The sequence below is a fragment of the Brachyhypopomus gauderio genome, unplaced genomic scaffold, assembly GCF_052324685.1.
Source record: "Brachyhypopomus gauderio isolate BG-103 unplaced genomic scaffold, BGAUD_0.2 sc74, whole genome shotgun sequence".
NCBI classification, from domain to species: domain Eukaryota; kingdom Metazoa; phylum Chordata; class Actinopteri; order Gymnotiformes; family Hypopomidae; genus Brachyhypopomus; species Brachyhypopomus gauderio.
In genome coordinates this window covers 1,266,755-1,289,306 of record NW_027506895.1, presented here as the reverse complement: position 1 = coordinate 1,289,306, position 22,552 = coordinate 1,266,755, and the positions used below count along the sequence as shown (strand labels likewise).

The window sequence follows — 22,552 nt, the reverse complement described above, 5'->3', positions numbered from 1 at the left end:
CTTTTAAAGCTAATAAAGGTAATTCTATTTTATTAGTGGGGTTTAAGCTTGTGCATTGGGGCCACTGGCTGGGGTGAGGAGTCTAGCTGTTCACCACAGGCTTAGTCCAGGTTTTGCAGAGGTTTATCTCTGATGAGCTGTAATAGTTTTACCCCTGTTCACACCAAATGGTTGGGTGGTTTTGTAGTGATCTTGTAGCTAGGTTGTATGATTGCTGTGCTCCTTGTTTGTAGTGTTGCCCCTGTAGGTGAGCAGCTACCCCTCCAATCCTCCCATGAGTCTGATGTATTTGTTTTAATAAACCCTCAACTACATTTGATCTGTCTTACTGCTCTTCTGTGGTGTCGTCAACTTACTGGTGTCGGAACCTTGTGTTACACAACCACCCCGGTCTCTGTCACTGATGGCTGTGTACCTAACATGTTAATAAAAAGACATTATGGTTGTCGTCCATTTGTATATATGAGCATGTTAATTTGATGGTCCATTTCTTTGTGGAGTGCTGGAGTTGGTATTTTGAGATCACCTTGTGCGCCTTTATCGCAGAGGTGGAAGACAGAAACTGATGTATTGCTTCAATTACTCAAGGCCAGGCTGATTCATTTGGCAGCAGCTCGCATGCGTTCTCCATCACTCATCCAGTCCTGACGGACACATCATCATCCAGTCACCTCCAAGACCCAAACCACCGGTGTGTGTCATCTCACATCCACGTGTGTGTGTGTGTGCGTGCTCAAAGACTCGGCTCATTCATTTAGGGGGGTGGGGCCACAATGGTCAATCTGATTTTGATTTTGACACGTCCTCTACGCTTTGGAGAATGACCTTTTAAGATCAGTAACTGAAAATCAGGCGTCCATTTGACTAAAAGAGCAGGTTTTCAAGGGTGAAGCATAATCTGTGTTTACAGGGGTGTGTAGTCTTTGAAATTGTCCTTGACCGTTAAACTAATTGCCAAATCAATCAATCAAATTTTATTTATACAGCGCTTTTTACAACAGTTGTCACAAAGCAGCTTTACAAGTGTCGAGTCCTAGCCCCCAGTGAGCAAGCCAAGGGCGACAGTGGCAAGGAAAATCTCCCTAGTTTTTTGCATGAGGAAGAAACCTTGAGAGGAACCAAGACTCGGGGGGGAACCCATCCTCCTCTGGCCGAAATCAAGGTGTACTCAGAAAGCAAGAACTCTGCTAAATACCAAAGTGTCACAGAAAAGTTCTCCCTCTCCAGGGTGTGGGTGAAGACATGGCATCGACTGCCTATACCAACAGCAGGTGATGGGAGTGTATATGAAATGATTCCTGACCATGTTGTGTTTAGTACATAGGATAAAGACCGTACCCAAATATAGACAGAGAAAAAAAACAGAGGCTGTTTCTCCAGGAAGGGGGGGGGGGTGTGTCACATAAACTGACATCATTTTGGGAAACTTGCCTGTCTGTTTTGGCAGAGGCCAATGCAGCATATGCAGTTAATTAAATCCTGTACAGAAAATTGGTTTGGACACCAGCCCTTTTATGCCACCCATGCTTATGTAAGCGTGTGGTTGCATGCTGTTTTTAGATTCTGCCCTCTCTTTGTTTGGTAAGACGGTTTGTTTGGCACTATGGCAGGCAATTGCTTCCATTTCAAGATACCCCCCCCCCCCCCCCTAACAAACTCTCTGACCCTGCGTAAGTGATCTAAACAGCTTCCACCAGATCCAAATGTGCTGGACCCTAGCTGGTCCGTGTCGGGGACACCTCACACAGGTCCTCTGAGGACTGATCGGGCAGTAATGGAATCGTGGTCTCCTTTTGCAGACACAGGTCAGACATTCCTTCTCAAAGTGTAGTAATACCGGTATAGTAACACCTTGTTCCATCAAAAAAACGTAAGGTTAAAAAGACTAGATATACCACAGGTAGTGTGCTGTGCTCGGTGGCCTCTTGGGCTAATGGTAGTGCTTTAGTACAAACTTCAGAATTTTCCACTTTTACTCAAAGGGAAAGAAATAAAATAACTCTTAAAATAAGTGAAAGAAAGAAAATGGCTATGGTTGTGGTGTGCATAATGGTTATGGTGTGCTAAATAAGACTGGTGCCAAAGGCTTGAAGAATTCCTGACCCTTTATAGACGAGCGAACACTTGTTTAGGTTCAGTGGGCGTGCGATCTAAGCGCTGAGGTAAAACTGACAGAAAGATGACATGACCTGTCACTCAAGCTGGGGTCCTGCGGTGGGTAGACCTTCCTGCATCTTAAACCTTCTCTCCTTTTTGGAGAGAAATGTGGACGTGAGGAGGGAGGGAGGGAGGGAGGGAGGAGGAGAGGCACGAAGAGCGTGACCTTCCTCAGACATTTTGACCGAACAGGAGTGAGCTGACCCAAGGGAGGCAGAATTCATTTTTACTTGAACTTTTACACATTTGACTGTAATGCGCTGACCAGCTTGGCTGTGTAAATCGGCCGCAGACACTGTGAGAACACGGAGGTCTTTGGTGAACGGTGTCTGGTTAGGTGATCAGGACGGGGAAACACCAACCTAGGGCCTATTTCGTCTTCCCGAGCAGAAAAATTACCTTCGTTGTGGATAGTTTTTGTACATGCCATAAGTCTCAGTGCGGTGAATTACCAAATGGAAACGTTTTTTTAGAATAGAACTGCGCAAATCCTGCATCTAACAGAGATTACCCATTCAACTGGTGGAACCTGCCTTTCTATCCAGAAGATGTATGTTTTACATACACGCTCTGATCCCTTGCATTTTGTACTTGTGCATGTGTGCGTGTACTATGAATGTGCACAAACACCGTATGCTTCCACAGCTACAGGACAGAATGGCTCACAGGTCAGGACTGTCCTGCTATGTCCGTACCCCTATTGTCACGGAGGGAGCAGTCAGAGGGCGTTCCACTCCAGTAACACTACAGGTCTAAAATAGTGGCGTGAGCATCTCCTGTGATCACACACAATTACAAATGCTCTTTGGGAACTCAGGCCATATATATCTCGTCTTTCTAAAACATAAAAACTATAGAGAGTGCATGGTGTCTGAGCTAGACACTCTAAATGTGGCTCCCACAATGCACCTGTTCCCTAGAGGCTGTGTCAACCCCCCGCCCACCCCACTCCCCTTTCTGGATCAGATTACCTCCACAGGTGAGTGTCTCACACACATGCACACAGGTGAGCTTCACTAACCTTGGCCTGTCAGCTTGTTAAATAGCATTAGCCCCTTGGCTAAATCTGCATTATGTCTGAACAGACACCCAGTAAAGAAAAGCCCCATCTCGCCTTACGTTTACAGCTATCTGGCTCCGGGCATGTTCTATTTGCTTTTTAAGCTGCAAAGAGAGAATACAATGGTGTAGGCCATCACAACGTGGTTGCATTGTTTGTTTTATAAAGAGCTGGTGTTTCTGTGGAAGACGCAGCCATATGACAAAGTACTCACAGGCTCTGACAACAGTTTTGAGCACGTCCATTTTCGCCCCCGCTTGAGATAACTTAATTGAATTCATGGGCAGTGTAAATAATGTGGTGATTTTTGCTCTCTTGTGCAATCCTGTACTGTACACAGCATGCATATAGAACAGTGGTTGTGTTTTCCTGTCAGACTGACAATGCTAAGTCCCAGGGCTGGGTCACTGGGGCGTATGGGTTTATCTTGAACAGAAGGAATCAGGTTATTTGAAAATGGCCTATACATACATCTTCCCTGTGGCAACCCTTTATAAATGGTTGCTGCGAGAGAGAAAAAGAATGACTCACGAGGCTGATGTCCCATTGAGGCTTTTTAATAATATCGCTCACCCACAACCATATGTCTTCGTGCTCTAATTGAATTGGGTGGGCAAATGTGCACAACAGCACCACCTACTGTTTAACATTAAACTCAATCCATAACACTGAATGTTGATTTTCTCACCACCATCATCCTGTGAAATTTACTATGAGCAAGTTATGCTATATTACCAACGACATATAGCTGACAAACTGTATTAACCTACCTCCCAATGAGGCTTAGTAAGCGTTCAGTCCACACGTAAATGAACGGTTAAATAGTTTAATTATATAATTAATGTGATTTCACATTTTCATAGCCCATACGCCACACAGCAAACGGGCCATCCGACACTTCAAGGCGTCAGCTAACTAACGCAGTTCTTAAATCATCAATATTGCCTGGAAAGCCGTGTCACTGAACACGCCATTGATTCTCAATGAAGGGTAACAGCGTATTTATTGATTAGGCCTACATGTTCGGCGTTGTGCAGTATGAAAACCCATTCAGGAGGATAACTCCAGGAGGATAGGCTCTTTAAGTAGTATCTAGGCAGCTTCCTGTAGTACCAGCTGACTTGGATATATAGTTTTAATGGTTGAAGTTTACAGCTTGATAAACACATTTATTATTTATGTTAAGAATGTCATAATCCTGCAGTGCATTTCTTAAGGTGACTGATGGCACATTTTGGAGAAATGTTCGATATTACGCAGGACCACGCGTCTCTAAAATGTATAAACGCTGACTTCCAAACCTTTTTAGAAATAGACATGTAAAGTATAACTCCTTAAAATAGCAGGATAGCATAAATATCAAATACAAAAAAGTATTAAGTATTTTAATAAAAAATTAACGTGCGTTTTGGGTTTTATTCTGAATTAAATGGTTATGTGATCGTTTCCAAGGAATCTTAGTTTTATACTGGATACATTTTTGAACAAAACGATCTTTTTCAAACAACCCATAACCATGTTTATACATAGTCATGAAGCAGATTACATATGTTTGTAAGGAATTAAATATAGGCGTGGTATCAGAGCCTGCAAACTTAGCTCTAACTGGTTACAGAATGTGCAAATGAGCACCAAACCATTTATTTCCCTAGAGGAAACCCGGGGCTGGAGAATATTGTTGTGGGTTTATGTTGGCTTATATTATGTTAGAGCATTTCAGTGTTCTTGTATCGGCCTTGACCAAGGTCAAGGTCCAAGGTCAGTCATGTAACTTACTGGAAACTGTGCAGTACCCCCATTACCTGTGGGCCCCTAAAACCATCACCGCACACTTCTAGCTGGTTAATTCTACGTGGCGATGAAATAAATCCAAATGTAAAATGTAAAATGTAAAATATGGTGCTTTGGCCAGCGCTGTGGGACTTTCCCGACAACACGGTACCTGAGGAGACGGGAACATGGAGCTTCCTGTTTCAACAGCACTCCGGGCCAAAACCCAGAGAAACTCAAACAGATGTGCGAAAGACGGACAGAGAGGCTTTCACGGTGTCTGGCCTAGCAGTCCAGTCGGGAAGTGGCTTTGGGTTTGAAACTAAAATCAATATTTTCCTCTTAATGAGTGACCGTGTATGACCCGAACCGGCGAGGCGCGGGGGAGCCAGTTCGGACCGACCGGCGAGAGCGCCTCGTTGGTCGCTAATGGTTTACATAACTGAAGCTGGAAGAATTTCAATGAAGACAGGAATAAAAGTGATTTAGAATACACCTATGATGAAAAAGGGAGAAATACGCAGAATGCATAGGATATATAATCACAAACACATATACCCAGCTGGCACACGACCGACCTTCAACGTTGAAATGTGGTTGAAATATAGTTGAAATACTGTCTGTTGTTGTTTCAACGTTGAAACAACGTTGAATCAACGTTTAATGTTAAATGGTTGCGCAAACGTTGAACTATTAACGGTGAATCAACGTTTAATGTTAAATGGTTGCGCAAACGTTGAACTATTAACGGTGAATCAACGTTTAATGTTAAATGGTTGTGCAAACGTTGAACTATTAACGGTGAATCAACGTAATATCTTCAACCTGCCTTTGTATTACCATTTCAAGTTCAAAAAACACATACAATAAAAAAGTACAAACAACACTTTGGCATTGGCTGAGGGTTTTGAAAGTGGTATTAATTATTATTATTAGTAGTAGTAGTAATAATAATAATAATATAATTTTTTTTATTAATTCGTCCAAAAACGTCGTCAAAAACAGGCAGGTATTAACCAGGAAGACAACATCAGGCAATTAAACAGTTTTAAATGTTTTGAGGCAGAAACAAAACTTCGCAATGACAAATCAACAGGTTTAAAGAGAGTTTGCAGGGTAGTCGTGGCCTGGCGGTTAGGGAACTGGTCTTGAGACCGGAGGGTCCTGGGTTCGAGTCCCAGACTTGAGGCCATGACTGAGGTTGTGTGGTGGTACTCCGAGTAAAATGAAAGACTAAAAAAAAAAATTGTTCTTTTTTCATTATGGCATACAGTTGTTTTTATCCTCTGTCCCATGCAATTTTGAGCATCATGAACGTGAATTTTATGGTTTATTCAAGGTTGAATGTATGACGTTAAAACGACGTTGGCATATCAACGTTGATTCACCTTTCAAAATCGACACAAAATCCAACGTTGATTCAACCATCATTTTCGACGTTGATTCAACGTCGATTCAACGTTGAAATGCCTGCTGGGTATGCTCCTTTAATAAACTGTCTCTTAACCATGTGAATAGTTACAGCCCATACAACAAATCATTGGTTTCATAAAGGAAGATTTGGGAACCAAAAGGCATAACTGGAGAAGCAGCTGCTAGTATTGTGCACTTGGGAGAACCGCTGAGTCTGGAGAGACAAGCGCACATGATCTCAACATGCACCTCTGCTTCGTTAATACCTCTCTTCACACGTCAGTGCCGTTACGCACGCCGCTGAATGGACCCTCCTATGGCAAATGGACCCTCCTATGGCAAATTGACCCTCCTATGTAAAAAAAAAGTAATTGTGCGCGTGCATGCGTCGTGCGCACGCGCACATGCACGTGTCGGCTGGTGACAGTCGCGGACTGACGGTGCCTGGCACTGCGAAAAGCCGGCGATATAAACGCCCTGACTCCCGTGGTTTTTTGGGTTGTACTCTACCGCCTCCTGGTGGCCGCGTGCCTGTTCACACGCACATTGGTGCGCTGTTTAGCCTCGCGCTAACGCAGGTGCCGGTTTTCTGACGTAATCGTGTAGCACCTTAAGAGCAGCATCCAGTAAGGTTAAACGAACATACTGAGAACGGCCATTGAGTAATTCTATTCACTAACGCATTAACCACCTGTGTTAGGTCATGAAATTAGTAACAACTAATTTATGCTCACCAAACAAGAGGCAGCACAACGAAGTTGAGAAACATTGGCTCAACATAAGTGACTGAATCAGTAATAAAGGGCCACATATATTTCCCAGTTCCTTGCAGACCAGTAAGTTTGGATGGAGTCGAACACACAGGATATGTGGATGGTTGAAGTGTGTGCTGTGTGTTCAGGACAGCGTTCGTTCTGCCGTAATCATCTTATCTAAGATGCAGCCTGAAGCAGTGTGGCAGACTGTTGGCTGTTGAGACACACACACACACACACACACACACACACACACACACACACACACACACACACACACACACACACACACACACACACACACACACACACACACACACACCCAGCAGGGATGCTGCTGAAACCCTTCTGCTTAATTATTCAGTGCTGACGTTGCTGTGTGCAGGGCGCGGAGGCTGTGTGAGTGGGCGTGAAGTATCTGGCTCCCACCATCCTGCAGGCTCTGCTACAATAGCTACATCACTGAGGATGAGAAGAGTGAGATCTGGTGGAGCTGCAGAGCGTGCGCACCCACACACACACACACACACACACACACACTCACACACACACGCGAGTCACTCACCCACAGCACGCAGGGAGAAGCACTTGCCCTCTCTAGCTGATCTGTGTGTGCGTGTCTCTCATTTTCTTATATCATCACTCTCTCGGTCTCTTGCTCTCTTTTCCTCCCTCTCTCTTTCCCTCCCTCTCTCGCACTCTCCCTCCCGCACGCACTCCCCTGCCTCTCCACGCTGACTTCAGCTGGAAAAGTGCACCACTTCTCTACCTCTTCTCTTCAGTTCTTTCCTCCTCCCGCACATCTCATTCTCATTCCATCCAGGAGGCCCGGCGTTCGCCTCCTCCAGAGACCCTGCAGAAGAGAAGATCAGGGGGGGAAGATGTCCGAAGCGAGGCCCAGGACGGTGCCTCCGTGGCTGGTTTGGAGGCTGCCGTTGGCCACCTCTCTCTGCCTGGTGCTGCTGCTGTGCGTGCTGGGTCCCGCAGAGGGGCGCCGCGCCCCGAAAATCCCCCGCTGCCCGGCCACCTGTTCCTGCACTAAAGACAGCGCGTTCTGCGTGGACACCAAAGCCATCCCCAAGAGTTTCCCACCAGGAATCATTTCGCTGTGAGTACACAAACAACATTCTGTGCTGCCTTTGTTGTCCTGTCTCTCTGCCTGCCTGTCTCTCTGCCTGCCTGCCTGTTTCTCCGTCTGTGTACTCGTACCTGATTGGTGGGCCTCAGACTAGAATTGGCTCAGAGTTCCAGTCTCAAAAGTAACCTCAGTTTGTTTGTTTGTGAAGGCATGTTAAAAGGCTTAAACCAATCATTTCTAATGCAGTGTGCAAGTTCTCCAGTGCTGGCTATTAGAACGGGCAGGTCATGTGTCAACTGACTGGATGGTGTGGTTGCTTTAGAAATGTGTGTGTGTGTGTTGCATAACAGTTGCAGATTCAGAAAAGAGATCAGATTTTGGTCGATGCAAACAGATTGAAGTCCTTCACTGTGTCTCCCAAAGGTGAATACATTTAGGTAATGTCCAGAACATTCTAGAGCAGGTTCATCAGCAGAAAGACTAACTCCTCAGCAGGCCTCTGTAGTTTATTGATTAACACTCCACGGACCACAGAAAAAGTTAATTTTCTGTTTGTATAACCTGACACTGTTACTTTGTTACTACTTCGTTACTTTGTTTGAGATGCTAGCACGAATGTTCGTTTAAGCCCGCGGATGGGTTTCTGCTTTGGGTGTTTGGTGTTTTGGTGTTTGGTGTTTTTTGCTGATTGAACTGACGTGAGAGAAGGTGGAGAATCTGTCACTCCGGGAGCCTCCATCTCGCTGCTGTGTGTCCTCAAACAGACTGGGTGGATGAGGTCAGCTTTGACTGAGTAGTCAAAGATTAGAGGGTCCAGTGTCTCTCTCTCTCTCGTTCTGTGTGTGTGTGTTTAGCCTCCTGACAAAGGGCAACAGAAACCCCTGAGGCTTACCAGGCTTGCAAACCAGCTGAGCTCATGTGGACTGGCATCAAGAGAACGCTCGCACATACTTTTATCACTGGCTCATCTGTTTCTATGTATATATGATATCAAATAACAGACGAAGGCATTTCATGAGGCATCTGGAACACTGCACTGCAAATGTTTGGCATTTTCAGAGTCAAAAATCTGAGTTGAATAGAGTGAGTTGAGAGAGAGAGAGAGTGCTGAGCGATAATGACTTGTGGCCATTTACTCACGAGGTGAAGACGTCCGGTTTGTCTCGCAGGAAAGACGCAGGGTTATAAGGGTTAAAGAGCAAGTGTCCCACTTTTGAGAGTCCTCAGTCTCTCAAAGATTGAGGAAGCTTGAGGATGCAGACAGAGACCTGTTCAGGGGTCGGGGAAACGTGTCCAGGGGCCAGGGGGACGTGTCCAGGGGTTCGGGGGAATGTGTCCAGGGGTTGTGGGACGTGGCCAGGGGCCGGGGGGGACATGTCCAGGGGCCGGGGGGACGTGTCCAGGGGTCAGGGGGACATGTCCAGGGGTCAGGGGGACATGTCCAGGGGCCGGGGGACGTGTCCAGGGGTCGGGGGACATGTCCAGGGGTCGGGGGACGTGTCCAGGGGCCGGGGGACGTGTCCAGGGGTCAGGGGGACGTGTCCAGGGGTCAGGGGGACGTGTCCAGGGGCCGGGGGACGTGTCCAGGAGTCAGGGGGATGTGTCCAGGGGCCAGGGGGACGTGTCCAGGGGTCAGGGGGACGTGTCCAGGGGTCAGGGGGACGTGTACAGGGGTCGGGGAGTGTCAGGGCAGAGCAGTTCGATATGTAGATCACCAAAGCACCTCATTCCAACAGTGCAGCTTCTCAGCGGACAATGTGCAAGCTTGTGCTGCCCCCAGATTTCAAACGTGTGATATTCTTAGCTTTCAATTACAGAGTTATATATATATATATTTAACTGAATTCCTATGCTCATGGGGTGAGGGTCAGAGAGTCTGCTGATGGTGACGTTGAGAACACTTGCTGTTTTGCTGTATAGGACGATGGTGAACGCTGCCTTCACTGAGATCCCAGAGGGAGCGTTCTCTCACCTACACCTGCTGCAGTTCCTGTGAGTACCGCGCCTTGCCCTTGACCCGCATGTACCTCACCAACAAGTGTGTGTGTGTGTGTGTGTGTGTGTGTGTGTGTGTGTGTGTGTGTGTGTGTGTGTGTGTGTGTGTGTTATTATGGATGAGACACAGTGTGCAGTTCCGTGTGTATCAGTGACAGGGTCAGCATCACTTGTTGTAGTGCACACAGCCAGATATCCCCACTTACACAGTCCTCATACTCAACAATAGCTCATCTGTCCTGGTGTGTGTGTGTGTGTGTGTGTGTGTGTGTGTGTGTGTGTGTGTGTGTGTGTGTGTGTGTGTGTGTGTGTGTGTGTGTGTGTGTGTGAGAGAGAGAAGAGTGTGTGTGTGTGTGTGTGTGTGTGTGTGTGTGTGTGTGTGTGTGTGTGTGTGTGTGTGAGAAGAGTGTGTGTGTGTGTGTGTGTGTGTGTGTGTGTGTGAGAGAGAGAGAAGAGTGTGTGTGTGTGTGTGTGTGTGTGTGAGAGAGAAGAGTGTGTGTGTGTGTGTGTGTGTGTGTGTGTGTGTGTGTGTGTGAGAGAGAGAAGAGTGTGTGTGTGTGTGTGTGTGTGTGTGTGTGTGTGTGTGTGTGTGTGTGTGTGTGAGAGAAGAGTGTGTGTGTGTGTGTGTGTGTGTGTGTGTGAGAGAGAAGAGTGTGTGTGTGTGTGTGTGTGTGTGTGTGTGTGTGTGTGTGTGTGTGTGTGTGAGAGAGAGAGAAGAGTGTGTGTGTGTGTGTGTGTGTGTGTGTGTGTGTGTGTGTGTGTGTGAGTGAGAGAGGATGAGTGTGGGGAGGAGAGAAAGCAATACTAACAGTAGAAATCTGTGTGTGTGCATAGTATTCTTTTGTGTTAGTGACTATTGCTAAATTTAATTTATCTATTATTTATGTGTGACATACTTGATAGAGTCGCAGAACCAGTAGCTGGCTATATGTTCCTACATGTTACTATCTTTGCTTTATCCAGACGTCATGAACTAGTGGATGATAATTTATTTATTTGCAGATCTCATCTGCACTAAGCAGTTGAGGTGTGTGTGCTTCTCTACTGCCTCATGTAACCCTATTTCTGAGGGTCTCTAATTATCATTCAACATGCCTCATAATGTTTATATAGGTTTTAACATCATCTGATGTATTTCAAATGTATTTGAATTCTACAAAGGAATTCTAACCTGCAGATGTCTGTCTGTCCCCCCCTAGTCTGTTAAACTCCAACACGTTCTCTGTGATTGCTGACGATGCCTTTCGAGGCCTGTCCCACCTGCAGTATCTGTGAGTACTTCCTCCACGGCCTCAGAGACAAAAGGCACTGAACACAACTTCGAATTAGATCAATTTGCAAGTTTGTCAGTCGATTCAAGGGGTTTACTTGATCTAAGTACTTCTTTTAGCTTCCTGATAGCTTAGCAGAAAAGTAAGAAAGTCAAAAATGAGGTTCGGTGGCTCTGGGAGAGAGTTATCGATCTGTGTGCCTCTCCGCTCCGGCACACTGAGGTTTTACTGCGTTCGGTCGGACTGCTGAGGTGGCCATTTACCTCAGCGCTGGAGAACAGCACTCTGAACCTCCATACCTGCTGCTCGCTGTGTGGGACGGAAAGCCCAGACCTTTAGGCCAGACGTTGGGAGCAGGACGGCCGCTGAAAGGCCCTTGTTCTGACATATTAAATTAAACACCTGGGAGGGTTTGGGTTCTTTAGCTCTCAGAACCCCCAGTGGCCTCTTATTGTACTGATGATCGCCACTGGGGGGGGTGGCGTTCGTAAGTTGTTGAGCGGGGGGGGGATCTTAAGTTGTTGAGCGGGGGGGGGGGGGGGGGGGGGGGGGGGGGGGTTGATGCCGCGATAGCGGTCGATCGCTAGTAGTTAGCGATTTCAAACAGTACACCACCGACGTGCGCATGTTTTACTTCCAACAACCTCCGCGCCCCCCCTGCAATACCTCCGCGCCCCCCACTTTGGGAACCACTGCTCTAACGTGTGGTCTAGATGCCTGGTGTGTTGGGGCTGCTCTAACGTGTGGTCTAGATGCCCGGCGTGTTGGGGCTGCTCTAATGTGTAGTATAGATGCCTGGTGTGTTGGGGCTGCTCTAACGTGTGGTCTAGATGCCTGGTGTGTTGGGGCTGCTCTAACGTGTGGTCTAGATGCCCGGCGTGTTGGGGCTGCTCTAATGTGTAGTATAGATGCCTGGTGTGTTGGGGCTGCTCTAACGTGTGGTCTAGATGCCTGGTGTGTTGGGGCTGCTCTAACGTGTGGTCTAGATGCCCGGCGTGTTGGGGCTGCTCTAATGTGTAGTATAGATGCCTGGTGTGTTGGGGCTGCTCTAACGTGTGGTCTAGATGCCTGGTGTGTTGGGGCTGCTCTAACGTGTAGTATAGATGCCTGGTGTGTTGGGGCTGCTCTAACGTGTAGTCTAGATGCCCACGTGTTTGGGCTGCACTACCGTATGGTCTAGATGCCTGGCGTGTTGGGGCTGCTCTAACGTGTTGCCTAGATCCCTGGCGTGTTGGGGCTGCTCTAACGTGTAGTCTAGATGCCCAGCGTGTTGGGGCTGCTCTAACATGTTGTCTAGATGCCTGGTGTGATGGGCTGCTCTAACGTGTGGTCTAGATGCCCAGCATGATAGGGCTGCTCTAATGTGTAGTCTAGATGCCCGGCGTGGTGGGGCTGCTCTAACGTGTAGTATAGATGCCCGGCGTGTTGGGGCTGCTCTGATGTGAGGCCACTTCTCCCCATCACACGCTAATGATGTTACCGAGGCAACGGGAGGAGGTTCTCGGTAATGTGCTCTCCTGTTCTGCTGAGGCTGCATTCATTCAGATTAAGGAACACAGAGGAGCTGTAATACGCTGAGTACACTCTCAATCTGTACACATGGCTCTCTCTCTCTCTCTCTCTCTCTCTCTCTCTCTTCTCTCTCTCTCTCTGTTTACCTCTCTGTCTCTCAAACACACAAACACACACTTCTCCACTTCACAACAGTTTCAGTTTTTAAATCCTTCACTTTGGAGCGAATCAATGAAGCATTGCTGTAATTTTATATATATAGATCATTTTGTCATGACACTGGAACAAGGAACAGATCTGTGGAAGGAACCGAGAACATTTCAGGAACAGTGCCCAACAGCATGTATGTTCCATCACTCTCCAATGAGAGAAGTTTGGAGCCATCACATCTTCCCAGATCAGATCAGGCTGCCCAGCCAAACTGAGTAATGACATAATCCATGACATAACATAACCCCAGTGATCTCTGTGAGAGACAGAGATCCTTTGTGGAGATGTGAGAACCTCACAGGATGACCATCAGTCTACTCAGGCCTTTACGGTAGAGCGGCCGGACAGAAGCCGTTCCTCACTAGATGGCACATTAGAATTCCCTTGGAGTTTGTCAACAGGCATGTAAACAACTCTCAGACCATGAGACGCAAGTTCCTCTGGTCAGAGAAAGCAAACACTATTTCCAGTAGAACGTATGGAAGAAACCTCGTTAACCATGCCTATAGTAGAAAGTGGAGACTAGTCAGGATGGAAAGAGCAGCTATAGGTAAAAACCAGCACGAGCCAACATCTCCGAGATCTCAGGGTGGCTCTTTACATTTAAAAACTCAACAACCCAAAACATACCACCAAGAAAACAAAGACGTGTCGCCAGGACAACTCTGTGGAGGTGGCCCGTTCCAAACGGGGACCTGAACCCAACAGAACATGTCTGGAGAGAGCTGAAAATGGCAGTGTTGAGATGCTCCACACCCAGCCTGACTGAGCTTGTATGATTCTGCCAAGAAAGAGGAGAGAAGGGGCCAACAGATGGCAGTGCCAGTAGGCCCCTCCCCAAGAAGAGGGCGTCGCTGTGGCCAAGTCCTCGTTAAAGTATGACTTATATGAAAGGTCAGAATGCTTATGTAAATGGAAATATTTTGTTTTTTTTTTTACTTTTTTTTGCTTTGTCATTGTGGAGTGTTTCTGTAGATTGATGAGAAATAAAATAAGTATATATATATATATATATATATATATATATATATATATATATATAGCCTTCTTTTGAATACTACTTAGGTTGATGGTGGCTGATTTCACTCGGGTCTCGTGTGTGGCCCCGCCCCCCTCCACCCAACCTCTTATGCGTCTTATTACGACCGACTTAAGATTCAGGGAGCGTTTCAGTCCTGTGCAGTCCCGACGCGAAGGTAGAGGGGCTCCTGGAGTGAGAAACGGAGTGAGAGAGTGGAGATGAGAAAACGGAATCGACTTCAATATCATTACGCTAAAAGGATTAGCTAGATGAATATGAGCCAGCGCGGCCGTGGGGGTGGGGCAGATGTGCAGAGCCTCAAATCTATTAGGACGGCTAATTCAATTCCATGGGATGGTGACTCATGAATCCATCAGAGAGGGGGGGGCCTCTTCATCCATTCTGTTTACTAGTAAATAAGAGATGGAGAAAGAAAGGGGTGGGGGGGGTTCTCTCCTGAACCTGTTTAATTGCTGGACTGAGCGTAAGAGGAAGGGTGACCCGGCTGGCTGCTTGGTGCCGTCTCCTGCCTTAATTCAATCTTTCTTCTTCTGCCTACAGGTTCATTGAAAATAATGACATCCAGTCCCTCTCCAAACACACTTTCAGAGGTCTGAAGTCAATAACGCATCTGTGTGTACCCCTCTTGCTTCTTATGATCATATTATTATCATTATAGAACTGGAGTTTATATATTATATAATTAAGTTACTCTGTGTACTATACTTTATATATTTCAGTTATTTTGTTTATTTACTTGACTTATTTAGACTGTGTGCTGTGAATATAATCTGTAAGTGCAGTGTAACTGTGTAATTGTGAGTGTTATCTGTAAGTGCAGCGTAACTGTGTAGCTGTGAGTGTTATCTGTAAGTAGGTTTGAGATGTGTGATCATCGTTGTGATCCTGCCGGTGACTATAACATGGAGTTTCTGTGTTACCTCGCTCTGGTAGATCTTTGTCCAACAACAACCTTGAAGTTTTACCCAGAGAACTCTTCAAGCACCTGGACATTCTCACAGATCTGTGAGTCTATGCTAAACACCTTCCACACAAACCTGCCCAAACCCACAGCTGCTAACAAGTGCTGTGTGATCACTCACACACACCTGCTCTATGGTACCGACAGGCTGATTTCACTGATGGCATGAACCATATTCCCTGTGACCCATTTCAATTTAAAAAATTTTAAACAGGTTAAAAAAAAAACATTTCAGGTGTATTTGCAGTATAAATGTGTTCAAAATATCAAACACCTGCTCTTTGGAGAAAACCAGGTCACTCATTAAACAGGTCAACAAACAATGACACCTACAGGGGTCAGGACTCGGGGTCATTAGGTCACATGACTCCTCAGTGTAGTAGCAGCAGTCTGTGGTGGATGTCAAGATACAGTCGACTCGATATCTAACAATACGCTGCTGATTAGGTCAACATAATGAAGTGATTATCCAGGCCCCGTTTCAGTTCCAGGCCCCGTTTCAAACTCTACAAGTTTAGATTTCAGTAAATAGAACAAGCAGGTTGCCTGTTCCCTCAGAGACCTGCGAGGGAACTCTTTCCGCTGTGACTGCAAGATTAAGTGGCTCGTGGACTGGGTGGAGAAGACCAACACGTCGGTGCCGGCCATATACTGTGCCAGTCCCTTCGAGTTCCACGGCCGGCGAATACAGGAACTCACCCCGCGAGACTTCAACTGCATCAGTGCAGGTACTGCAGGACCAGAAGGGTCTTTTCAGGACGATGCGTCCGTCTAGTGGTGCGGCCAGCTGTAGCATTTAGGCCCTGTAGTGTCAGGAAATCCAACAAGCTTCTGTACGTTCTCTGTTAAACTAAAACAAGGCTAAACGTTAATTGAGAATTTTAACCCCAGACCGGTGTGCTGACCCAAGCAGCACAGCCCTGCGTTTGGGTTTTGCAGACGCTGCGGTCGGGCCCTGAGTGTCAGACTGCAGCTGTCTGACCGCATCGCGCTGAAGTGTTTGGCTTTGTGCTCACTCTGCTGATGACTGTGGGATTCGTGCAGATTTCGCAGTGTACGAGACGTACCCCTTCCAGTCTCTGTCCGTGGAGTCGTACGAGTTTAACGACGACCAGTACGTGGTGTTCGCTCAGCCGAACACCGGGATCTGCACGGTCTTCATCTGGGACCATGTGAACATGCTCTTCAGAACTCATTACAACATCACATGTAAGAAACCTTTCCTCTTTTTCTCCCTATACGATGTGAGTTTTTGTCAGCTGTTCAATGAACAGAACTCAGATATATTCTCAGGGTATAAATGGTACAGCTAAAACAGGAAAAGACCCGAGTCCGAAACATAGAGGACTTCATCCCCCACAACCCCCTGGGTGTGATAGAAGGTGTTCCGTGAGATCGGTCCACTCTAAATCAATCAGTCCACTAACAGTGTAGCCGTAAGAGCTCGTCTGACTCCTGCTGTCAGTGTCTGTGCTGGCACAGCTAAAAACATGACAGTGCTTAATCGAGACAAGCTGCTTCTGAAGGAATTCACCTGGAGGAGGAGGAGGAGGAGGAGGAGGAAGAGGAGGGATGAAGACAAGAAACTGGCAGCATGGAGATATTAGAAAACCTGATTACACAAATGTAACCAATGTATGAAGAATGGCTTTATAACAAAACTAGATTACACAAATGTATGAAGACTGGTGGAATCAATGATCAATGAGCTTCATGAACGTTTTCTCTTCAAAACACATTTGAGACCAAGTGAATCTAAATTTTAAATGTTTGTGTGTGTGTGTGTGTGTGTGTGTGTGTGTGTGTGTGTGTGTGTGTGTGTGTGTGTGTGTGTGTGTGTGTGTGATCATGTTTTTTCCTAGCTCGCTCTGCGGTGTATTGCAAACCTGTGGTTATCAACAATACTCTCTATATGGTGGTAGCCCAACTGTTTGGAGGATCCCATATATACAAGTGAGACCACAGTGATATTACACATCTTAGCTAAGTAGCATTTGAATAAAATAGCAGATTTGCTAATAATTTTACAAATACTGTCTACAATCCAGCATAATGTTTGCAAAGCTGTATATTTCCAGTGCCTGAAAAACACAGAACTGCCTCAAATTTGTGTTTAGTCCTCAGTACCAGAATTTAGTAGGAGGCTAACTTAGCTAACATTAGCCACATAATTACCATACTTAGGAGATCTAGTATAATTTCAGTATGCTCATGAATCTGTTTTTGTTATGCCGCTGGTCGTCCGTGTCGTCCTCGTCCCTCTGTGCTGTGCAGGTGGGAGGAGGGTCCATTGCGGTTCGTCAAGATCCAAGACATCGACACCACCCGCGTCCGCAAACCCAACTTCATCGAGACCTTCCAGATCGAAGGCGACTGGTACTTCGTGGTGGTGGACAGCTCCAAAGCGGGCTCCACCAGCATCTACCACTGGAATAGCAACGGCTTCTATTCCCACCAGTCCCTCCACCCGTGGCACCGCGACACGCACGTGGAGTTCCTGGTGGTGGAGGACAAGCCCCGGCTGATCCTGTCCAGCGCCACGCAGCCCCCGGTGGTGTACCAGTGGAACCGCGGCCTGCGCCAGTTCGCCTACCACTCGCAGCTGAGCGACACGGCCGACGTGCAGACGGTGGAGCACTTCTGGGTGCGCAAGTCGCTGTACCTCTGCCTGACGCGCTTCATCGGGGACACCAAGATCGTGCGCTGGGAGGGCCAGCGGTTCGTGGAGATGCAGGCGCTGCCGTCCCGCGGGACCATGGCGGTGTACCCGTTCGCGGTGGGCGTCAGGCAGTACCTGCTCCTGGGGAGCGACTACTCCTTCTCCCGCGTCTACCTGTGGGACGAGCTCACGCAGCGATTCCAGCCCTTCCAGGAGCTCAACATGCTAGCGCCCCGGGGCTTCAGCCTGGTGTCCGTCGACAACAAGGACATCCTGCTCGCGGCTAGCTTTAAAGGGAAGACCGTGGCCTACCAGCACCTGGTGGTGGACCTCAGCGCCAAGTAGACAGCGTCTGCTTCTTTGCTTCAGGGGCCACGCTTCAAGGGCCACGCTTCAGCCTCGGGGAGTCCGTGGGACCACGGGCTGTAAATCCTGCTGTGTGCCGATGTACTGACTTCAGGTCTATTTCGGTCCATTCGATTCTCGTTTTAATCTCATGAAAATCCCTCCTGACACGCTGCCAGGCCCCTCCCTGCCTTTCACAAACGCACTTTCACTGTAGTGGACAAATCTGTTCTGGACCTGAGCTCGTAAACGAATAGAAACGCAAGGCTGCGTGTATATGTATCTCCCCATGGCCCCATAAAACAAACCCTACATACGTCATCAACGATTACTGCAAACAGAGTCAGTGTCCAGGAACTACAGACTACGATTGTTCACCACTGACCATGATAGTCACATGCTGTCAATAACAACTACAGTTGTGATCAAATTTATTCAACCCCCACTGAAATAAAGTGTTTTGGCCAGTTTTACATTGATTTTGATCATTTCAGTCATCTTATTTACAATTATATCAAAGAGGCACTTATAAATTAGACAAACATAACATAATATTTATGATGGAATAACCACAAATGTCTTTACTGTGCTCACATCATTATCAGTTTTATTCAACCCCCTAGTGACATTATTTTTTAGTACTTAGTACAACATCCTTTTCCAGTTATGACAGCTTTCAAGCGTGAAGCATAGCTTGACACAAGTGTCTTGCAGCGACCTATGGGTATCTTAGCCCATTCTTCATGGGCAAAAGCCTCCAGTTCAGTCACATTCTTAGGCTTGCGCACTGCAACTGCCTTCTTTAGGTCCCACCAGAGGTTCTCAATTGGATTTAAGTCTGGTGATTGCGATGGCCACTCTAGAATGTTCCAGCCTTTCATGTTCAACCATGCTCTAGTGGACTTGGATGTGTGCTTCGGATCATTGTCCTGTTGGAAGGTCCAACGTCTCCCAAGCCGCAGGTTTGTGACTGACTCCATCACATTTTCCTCCAAGATCTCCTGGTACTGAAGGGAATTCATGGTACCCTGCACACATTGAAGCTTTCCTGTACCATTAGAAGCAAAACAGCCCCAAAGCATAATTGACCCCCTGCCATGCTTCACAGTAGGCAAGGTGTTCTTTTGTTCATAAGCCTGGTTCTTCCTTCTCCAAACATAGCGCTGGTCCATTGTCCCAAACAGTTCTAATTTAGTTTCATCTGACCACAGTACACTGTTCCAAAACCTTTGTGGCTTGTCCACATGACTTTTGGCATACTGCAGTCGACTTTTCTTGTTCTTTGGAGTCAGCAAGGGGGTGCGTCTGGGCGTTCTGGCATGGAGGTCTTCGTTATGCAGTGCGCGCCTTATTGTCTGAGCTGAAACTTCAGTGCCCACATCTGACAGGTCTTTTTTCAGTTCCTTAGCAGTCACGCGGGGATTTTTCTCCACATTACGCTTCAGGTAGCGCACAGCAGTCGCGGTCAGGATCTTCTTTCTGCCACGACCAGGTAACGTTTCCACTGTGCCCTTTAACTTGAACTTGCGAATGATACTTCCGATAGTGTCTCTTGGAATATTTAACAACTTCGCAATCTTTTTATATCCATTGCCATTCTTGTGAAGAGCAATAACCTCTTCTCTTGTCTTCTGGGACCATTCTCTTGCCTTCACCATGCTTGGAAACACACCAGTAGATGTCTAGAAGGAGCTGAGTATCACAGTCCTTTTAAATCTGCCTAATTGGTGCTTATCATGCTTGATTGCTGCTCGTTGACATCCACAGATGTTTTCAATACCTGATGGAAAACACTGGAATGAACCTCTGTTCTTAGGAGTGGTAGTCGTAAAGGGGTTGAATAATTGTGTCAATGAAGAAATCACAAAAAGGCCATTTAATACTTTATGACAAAAAAAATTTATGCTATCTTAGTTGCATTTAGTTCTTTAACAAGTCCTTGTAAGATTTCATTATGAACACAATTACAAATGTGCACTGAATTCCATAAAACCCTTCGCAGCATTGGGGGTTGAATAAATTTGATCACAACTGTATATACCACTCAGATGTATTGCTTCATAACATTATTACTTTGTGAGTACTCTGTTGACTCATAGTTCAGAACTGTACCATTTTCTGTCTGATAACCTAATCCTTTTCGTACAGATTACCAGGTGTTAGTGTAATGTGAATGTTCAGAATTATGAGCCGTGCAGAGATATAAGGATGGGGGGGTTGTACTCTGCACCACAGCTGCTGAAATGCATGAAGGTTTTCTGTGCACCTCTTGCCCTAGACTGTTCTAGAAACCAAGCTTTGCTTATTGCCTTTCTCAGTATAGATTCCTTAGTAATAACTACATCCCCTTAAAAGACAATGTATGTCTTTTTTTTTACTTAATCTAATCCATCTTCACAACAATTACTAAAATTTATGCTCTGAGTGAAAAAACAGTCTCCATGACTGTCCTGGGTTTTGTAATAAGCAGCTAAAAACACCGTCTGGCTGTATTAACCAATCAGGAAAGCAGTCTGCGTGGAGGCGGATCTCGCCGCATGTCCAATATATTGTGTGCATGCAGTGCATAGAGAGGTAAGCCAAGCCTGCATGTCTTTAGAGAGAGGGGCTTTGGACACATGTTTGGAGAGTTAAGAAGAACCTTAAGTCATTTACAGTAGCTTTAAAACATAGTTAATTATGATCAGTCAATACAGAAAAATCCCCCACAAAAATCCTTGTACACCACACTAATATAGTGTTGCGTTGCAAAATTCCAACTTGTTGCTGTATACTTGCATCAATGTGTTGTCTGAAAATGCTTTAAGGTCACATGTTTTGTGCCTGTATCTTTGACTGAGCATGACAATTTAAACTTCAGAGGAACCAAGACTAACATGACATTTCATGAACATATTCATAACATTTAACATTCATTTAAATATGTTCACGATACTTCTGTTGGGATATGTTGCATCATGTTTATGTCTTTGGTGCAAAAATATATATCAAATTGATTATTTTGGTCCTTATGATTCTTTCTTTGCTACTCAAAGTTGAAGTATTTCTTTACTGGCTTAGGGAGAGTATTCTTTCAGCCCTGTGCACAGGGTTTGGGTGACAGGAGTGAGTTATGAGGTGACTGACATGTTAACACTCTGAAGTGACATGTTCACACCCTGACAGAGGTGTCAATTCCAGGTTCAGAAAGTAAAAGTCCTCACCAGGATTTTGCTCAATCCTGGTGAGGACTTTTACTTTCTGAACCTGGAATTGACACCTCTGACCTTGAACCTGCATGTTCACGTCCTGAACTGACATGTTCACGTCCTGAACTGACATGTTCACGTCCTGAACTGACATGTTCACACTGGTTTGGACTGGAGAAGCTCTGTCTGCTTTTCTTACAAACTTCACCTGAGAAAGAGAGAAGGAAGACCAAAACATTCACAACACCAACACCAAGGTCATGGGTTTCCCAGGCAACCCCATTTGGTTTGTACACATAAATAGTATGTTGCTCTGGGTAAATGCTGACATCTTGAATCAGAGTGATTCAATTACTTCTTTATTTTGCTGTGTTTTACAATTGAGTCATGAACTCGTTGCATTTACTCGTAATTCTCTTATTGAGAATTACTTACAAAAATGCTTTGTCATCTACTCATAACAGCGAACCCCTTGCTCAGGAATAACACTGAGAATGGGAGGACATTAACATTATATCAATGGGATGAATGGAATAAACTGTTGTTATTAATATTAGAAGTGATAGTAATAGTAGTAGTAGCATTTTGAGAAACTGACTGATTATAGATTAATTAAACATATTATAGTCTGTGGTAGAAACACACTAAACAAATTAGAAGATTCTTAGAGTCAGACGCTAAGGAGATCATCATCTTGCAAAATGGTCCATGTTTCTCATAGTTGTCTTCTGCAAAACGTATTTGGCCACATGGTGGCGCAAAAACATTTAATGATTTTAAATAGATCAACTAACGAGTAGAAGGAGCTTCAGATGTAAATATATCTTGAAATCATGGACGTAATTGGGGGGGACATGTCCCCCCCCCCCCCCCCCCCCCCCACTTTTTCAAAAGTCCCCTCCAGTTTTTACGGTTAAAACCAAATATTTATATAGCGACGAATCCATGTCCCCCCCACTTTTGAACTTACGTCCATGCTTGAAATAAAGCTGCCCTTCTGCGAGGCATTTTAATTTCAAATCTCATATGAAGTACATGTACATGTCAAATATTTGTAAAATAATTATTTTATCTTAAGACCCAAAACACAACAACAGTGACGTCTTGATAAAAATAATCTGTATTCAAAGTAATCC

The 22,552-nt window shown here is 45.8% G+C and overlaps 1 protein-coding gene across 1 annotated transcript; it reads left to right on the top strand.

Moving 5' to 3' along the window:
- Positions 1 to 1,742: 1,742 nt before the first annotated feature.
- Positions 1,743 to 21,225, top strand: lgi3 (leucine-rich repeat LGI family, member 3). The gene is made up of 10 exons (XM_076990299.1): positions 1,743 to 1,805; positions 7,541 to 8,263; positions 10,154 to 10,225; positions 11,428 to 11,499; positions 14,804 to 14,875; positions 15,197 to 15,268; positions 15,783 to 15,952; positions 16,269 to 16,433; positions 17,087 to 17,177; positions 17,499 to 21,225. Exons 2-10 carry the CDS (start codon positions 8,037 to 8,039, stop codon positions 18,226 to 18,228), a joined length of 1,671 nt encoding a protein of 556 aa, XP_076846414.1. The 5' UTR covers positions 1,743 to 1,805; positions 7,541 to 8,036; the 3' UTR covers positions 18,229 to 21,225.
- Positions 21,226 to 22,552: the final 1,327 nt, after the last annotated feature.

Coding starts and splice junctions, on each gene's coding strand:
- lgi3 (XM_076990299.1), top strand. CDS start 8,037: ATGTCCGAAGCGAGGCCCAGGACGGTGCCTCCGTGGCTGGTTTGGAGG. Junction 8,264..10,153: donor CCACCAGGAATCATTTCGCT/GTGAGTACACAA, acceptor TTTGCTGTATAG/GACGATGGTGAACGCTGCCT. Junction 17,178..17,498: donor GGAGGATCCCATATATACAA/GTGAGACCACAG, acceptor TGTGCTGTGCAG/GTGGGAGGAGGGTCCATTGC.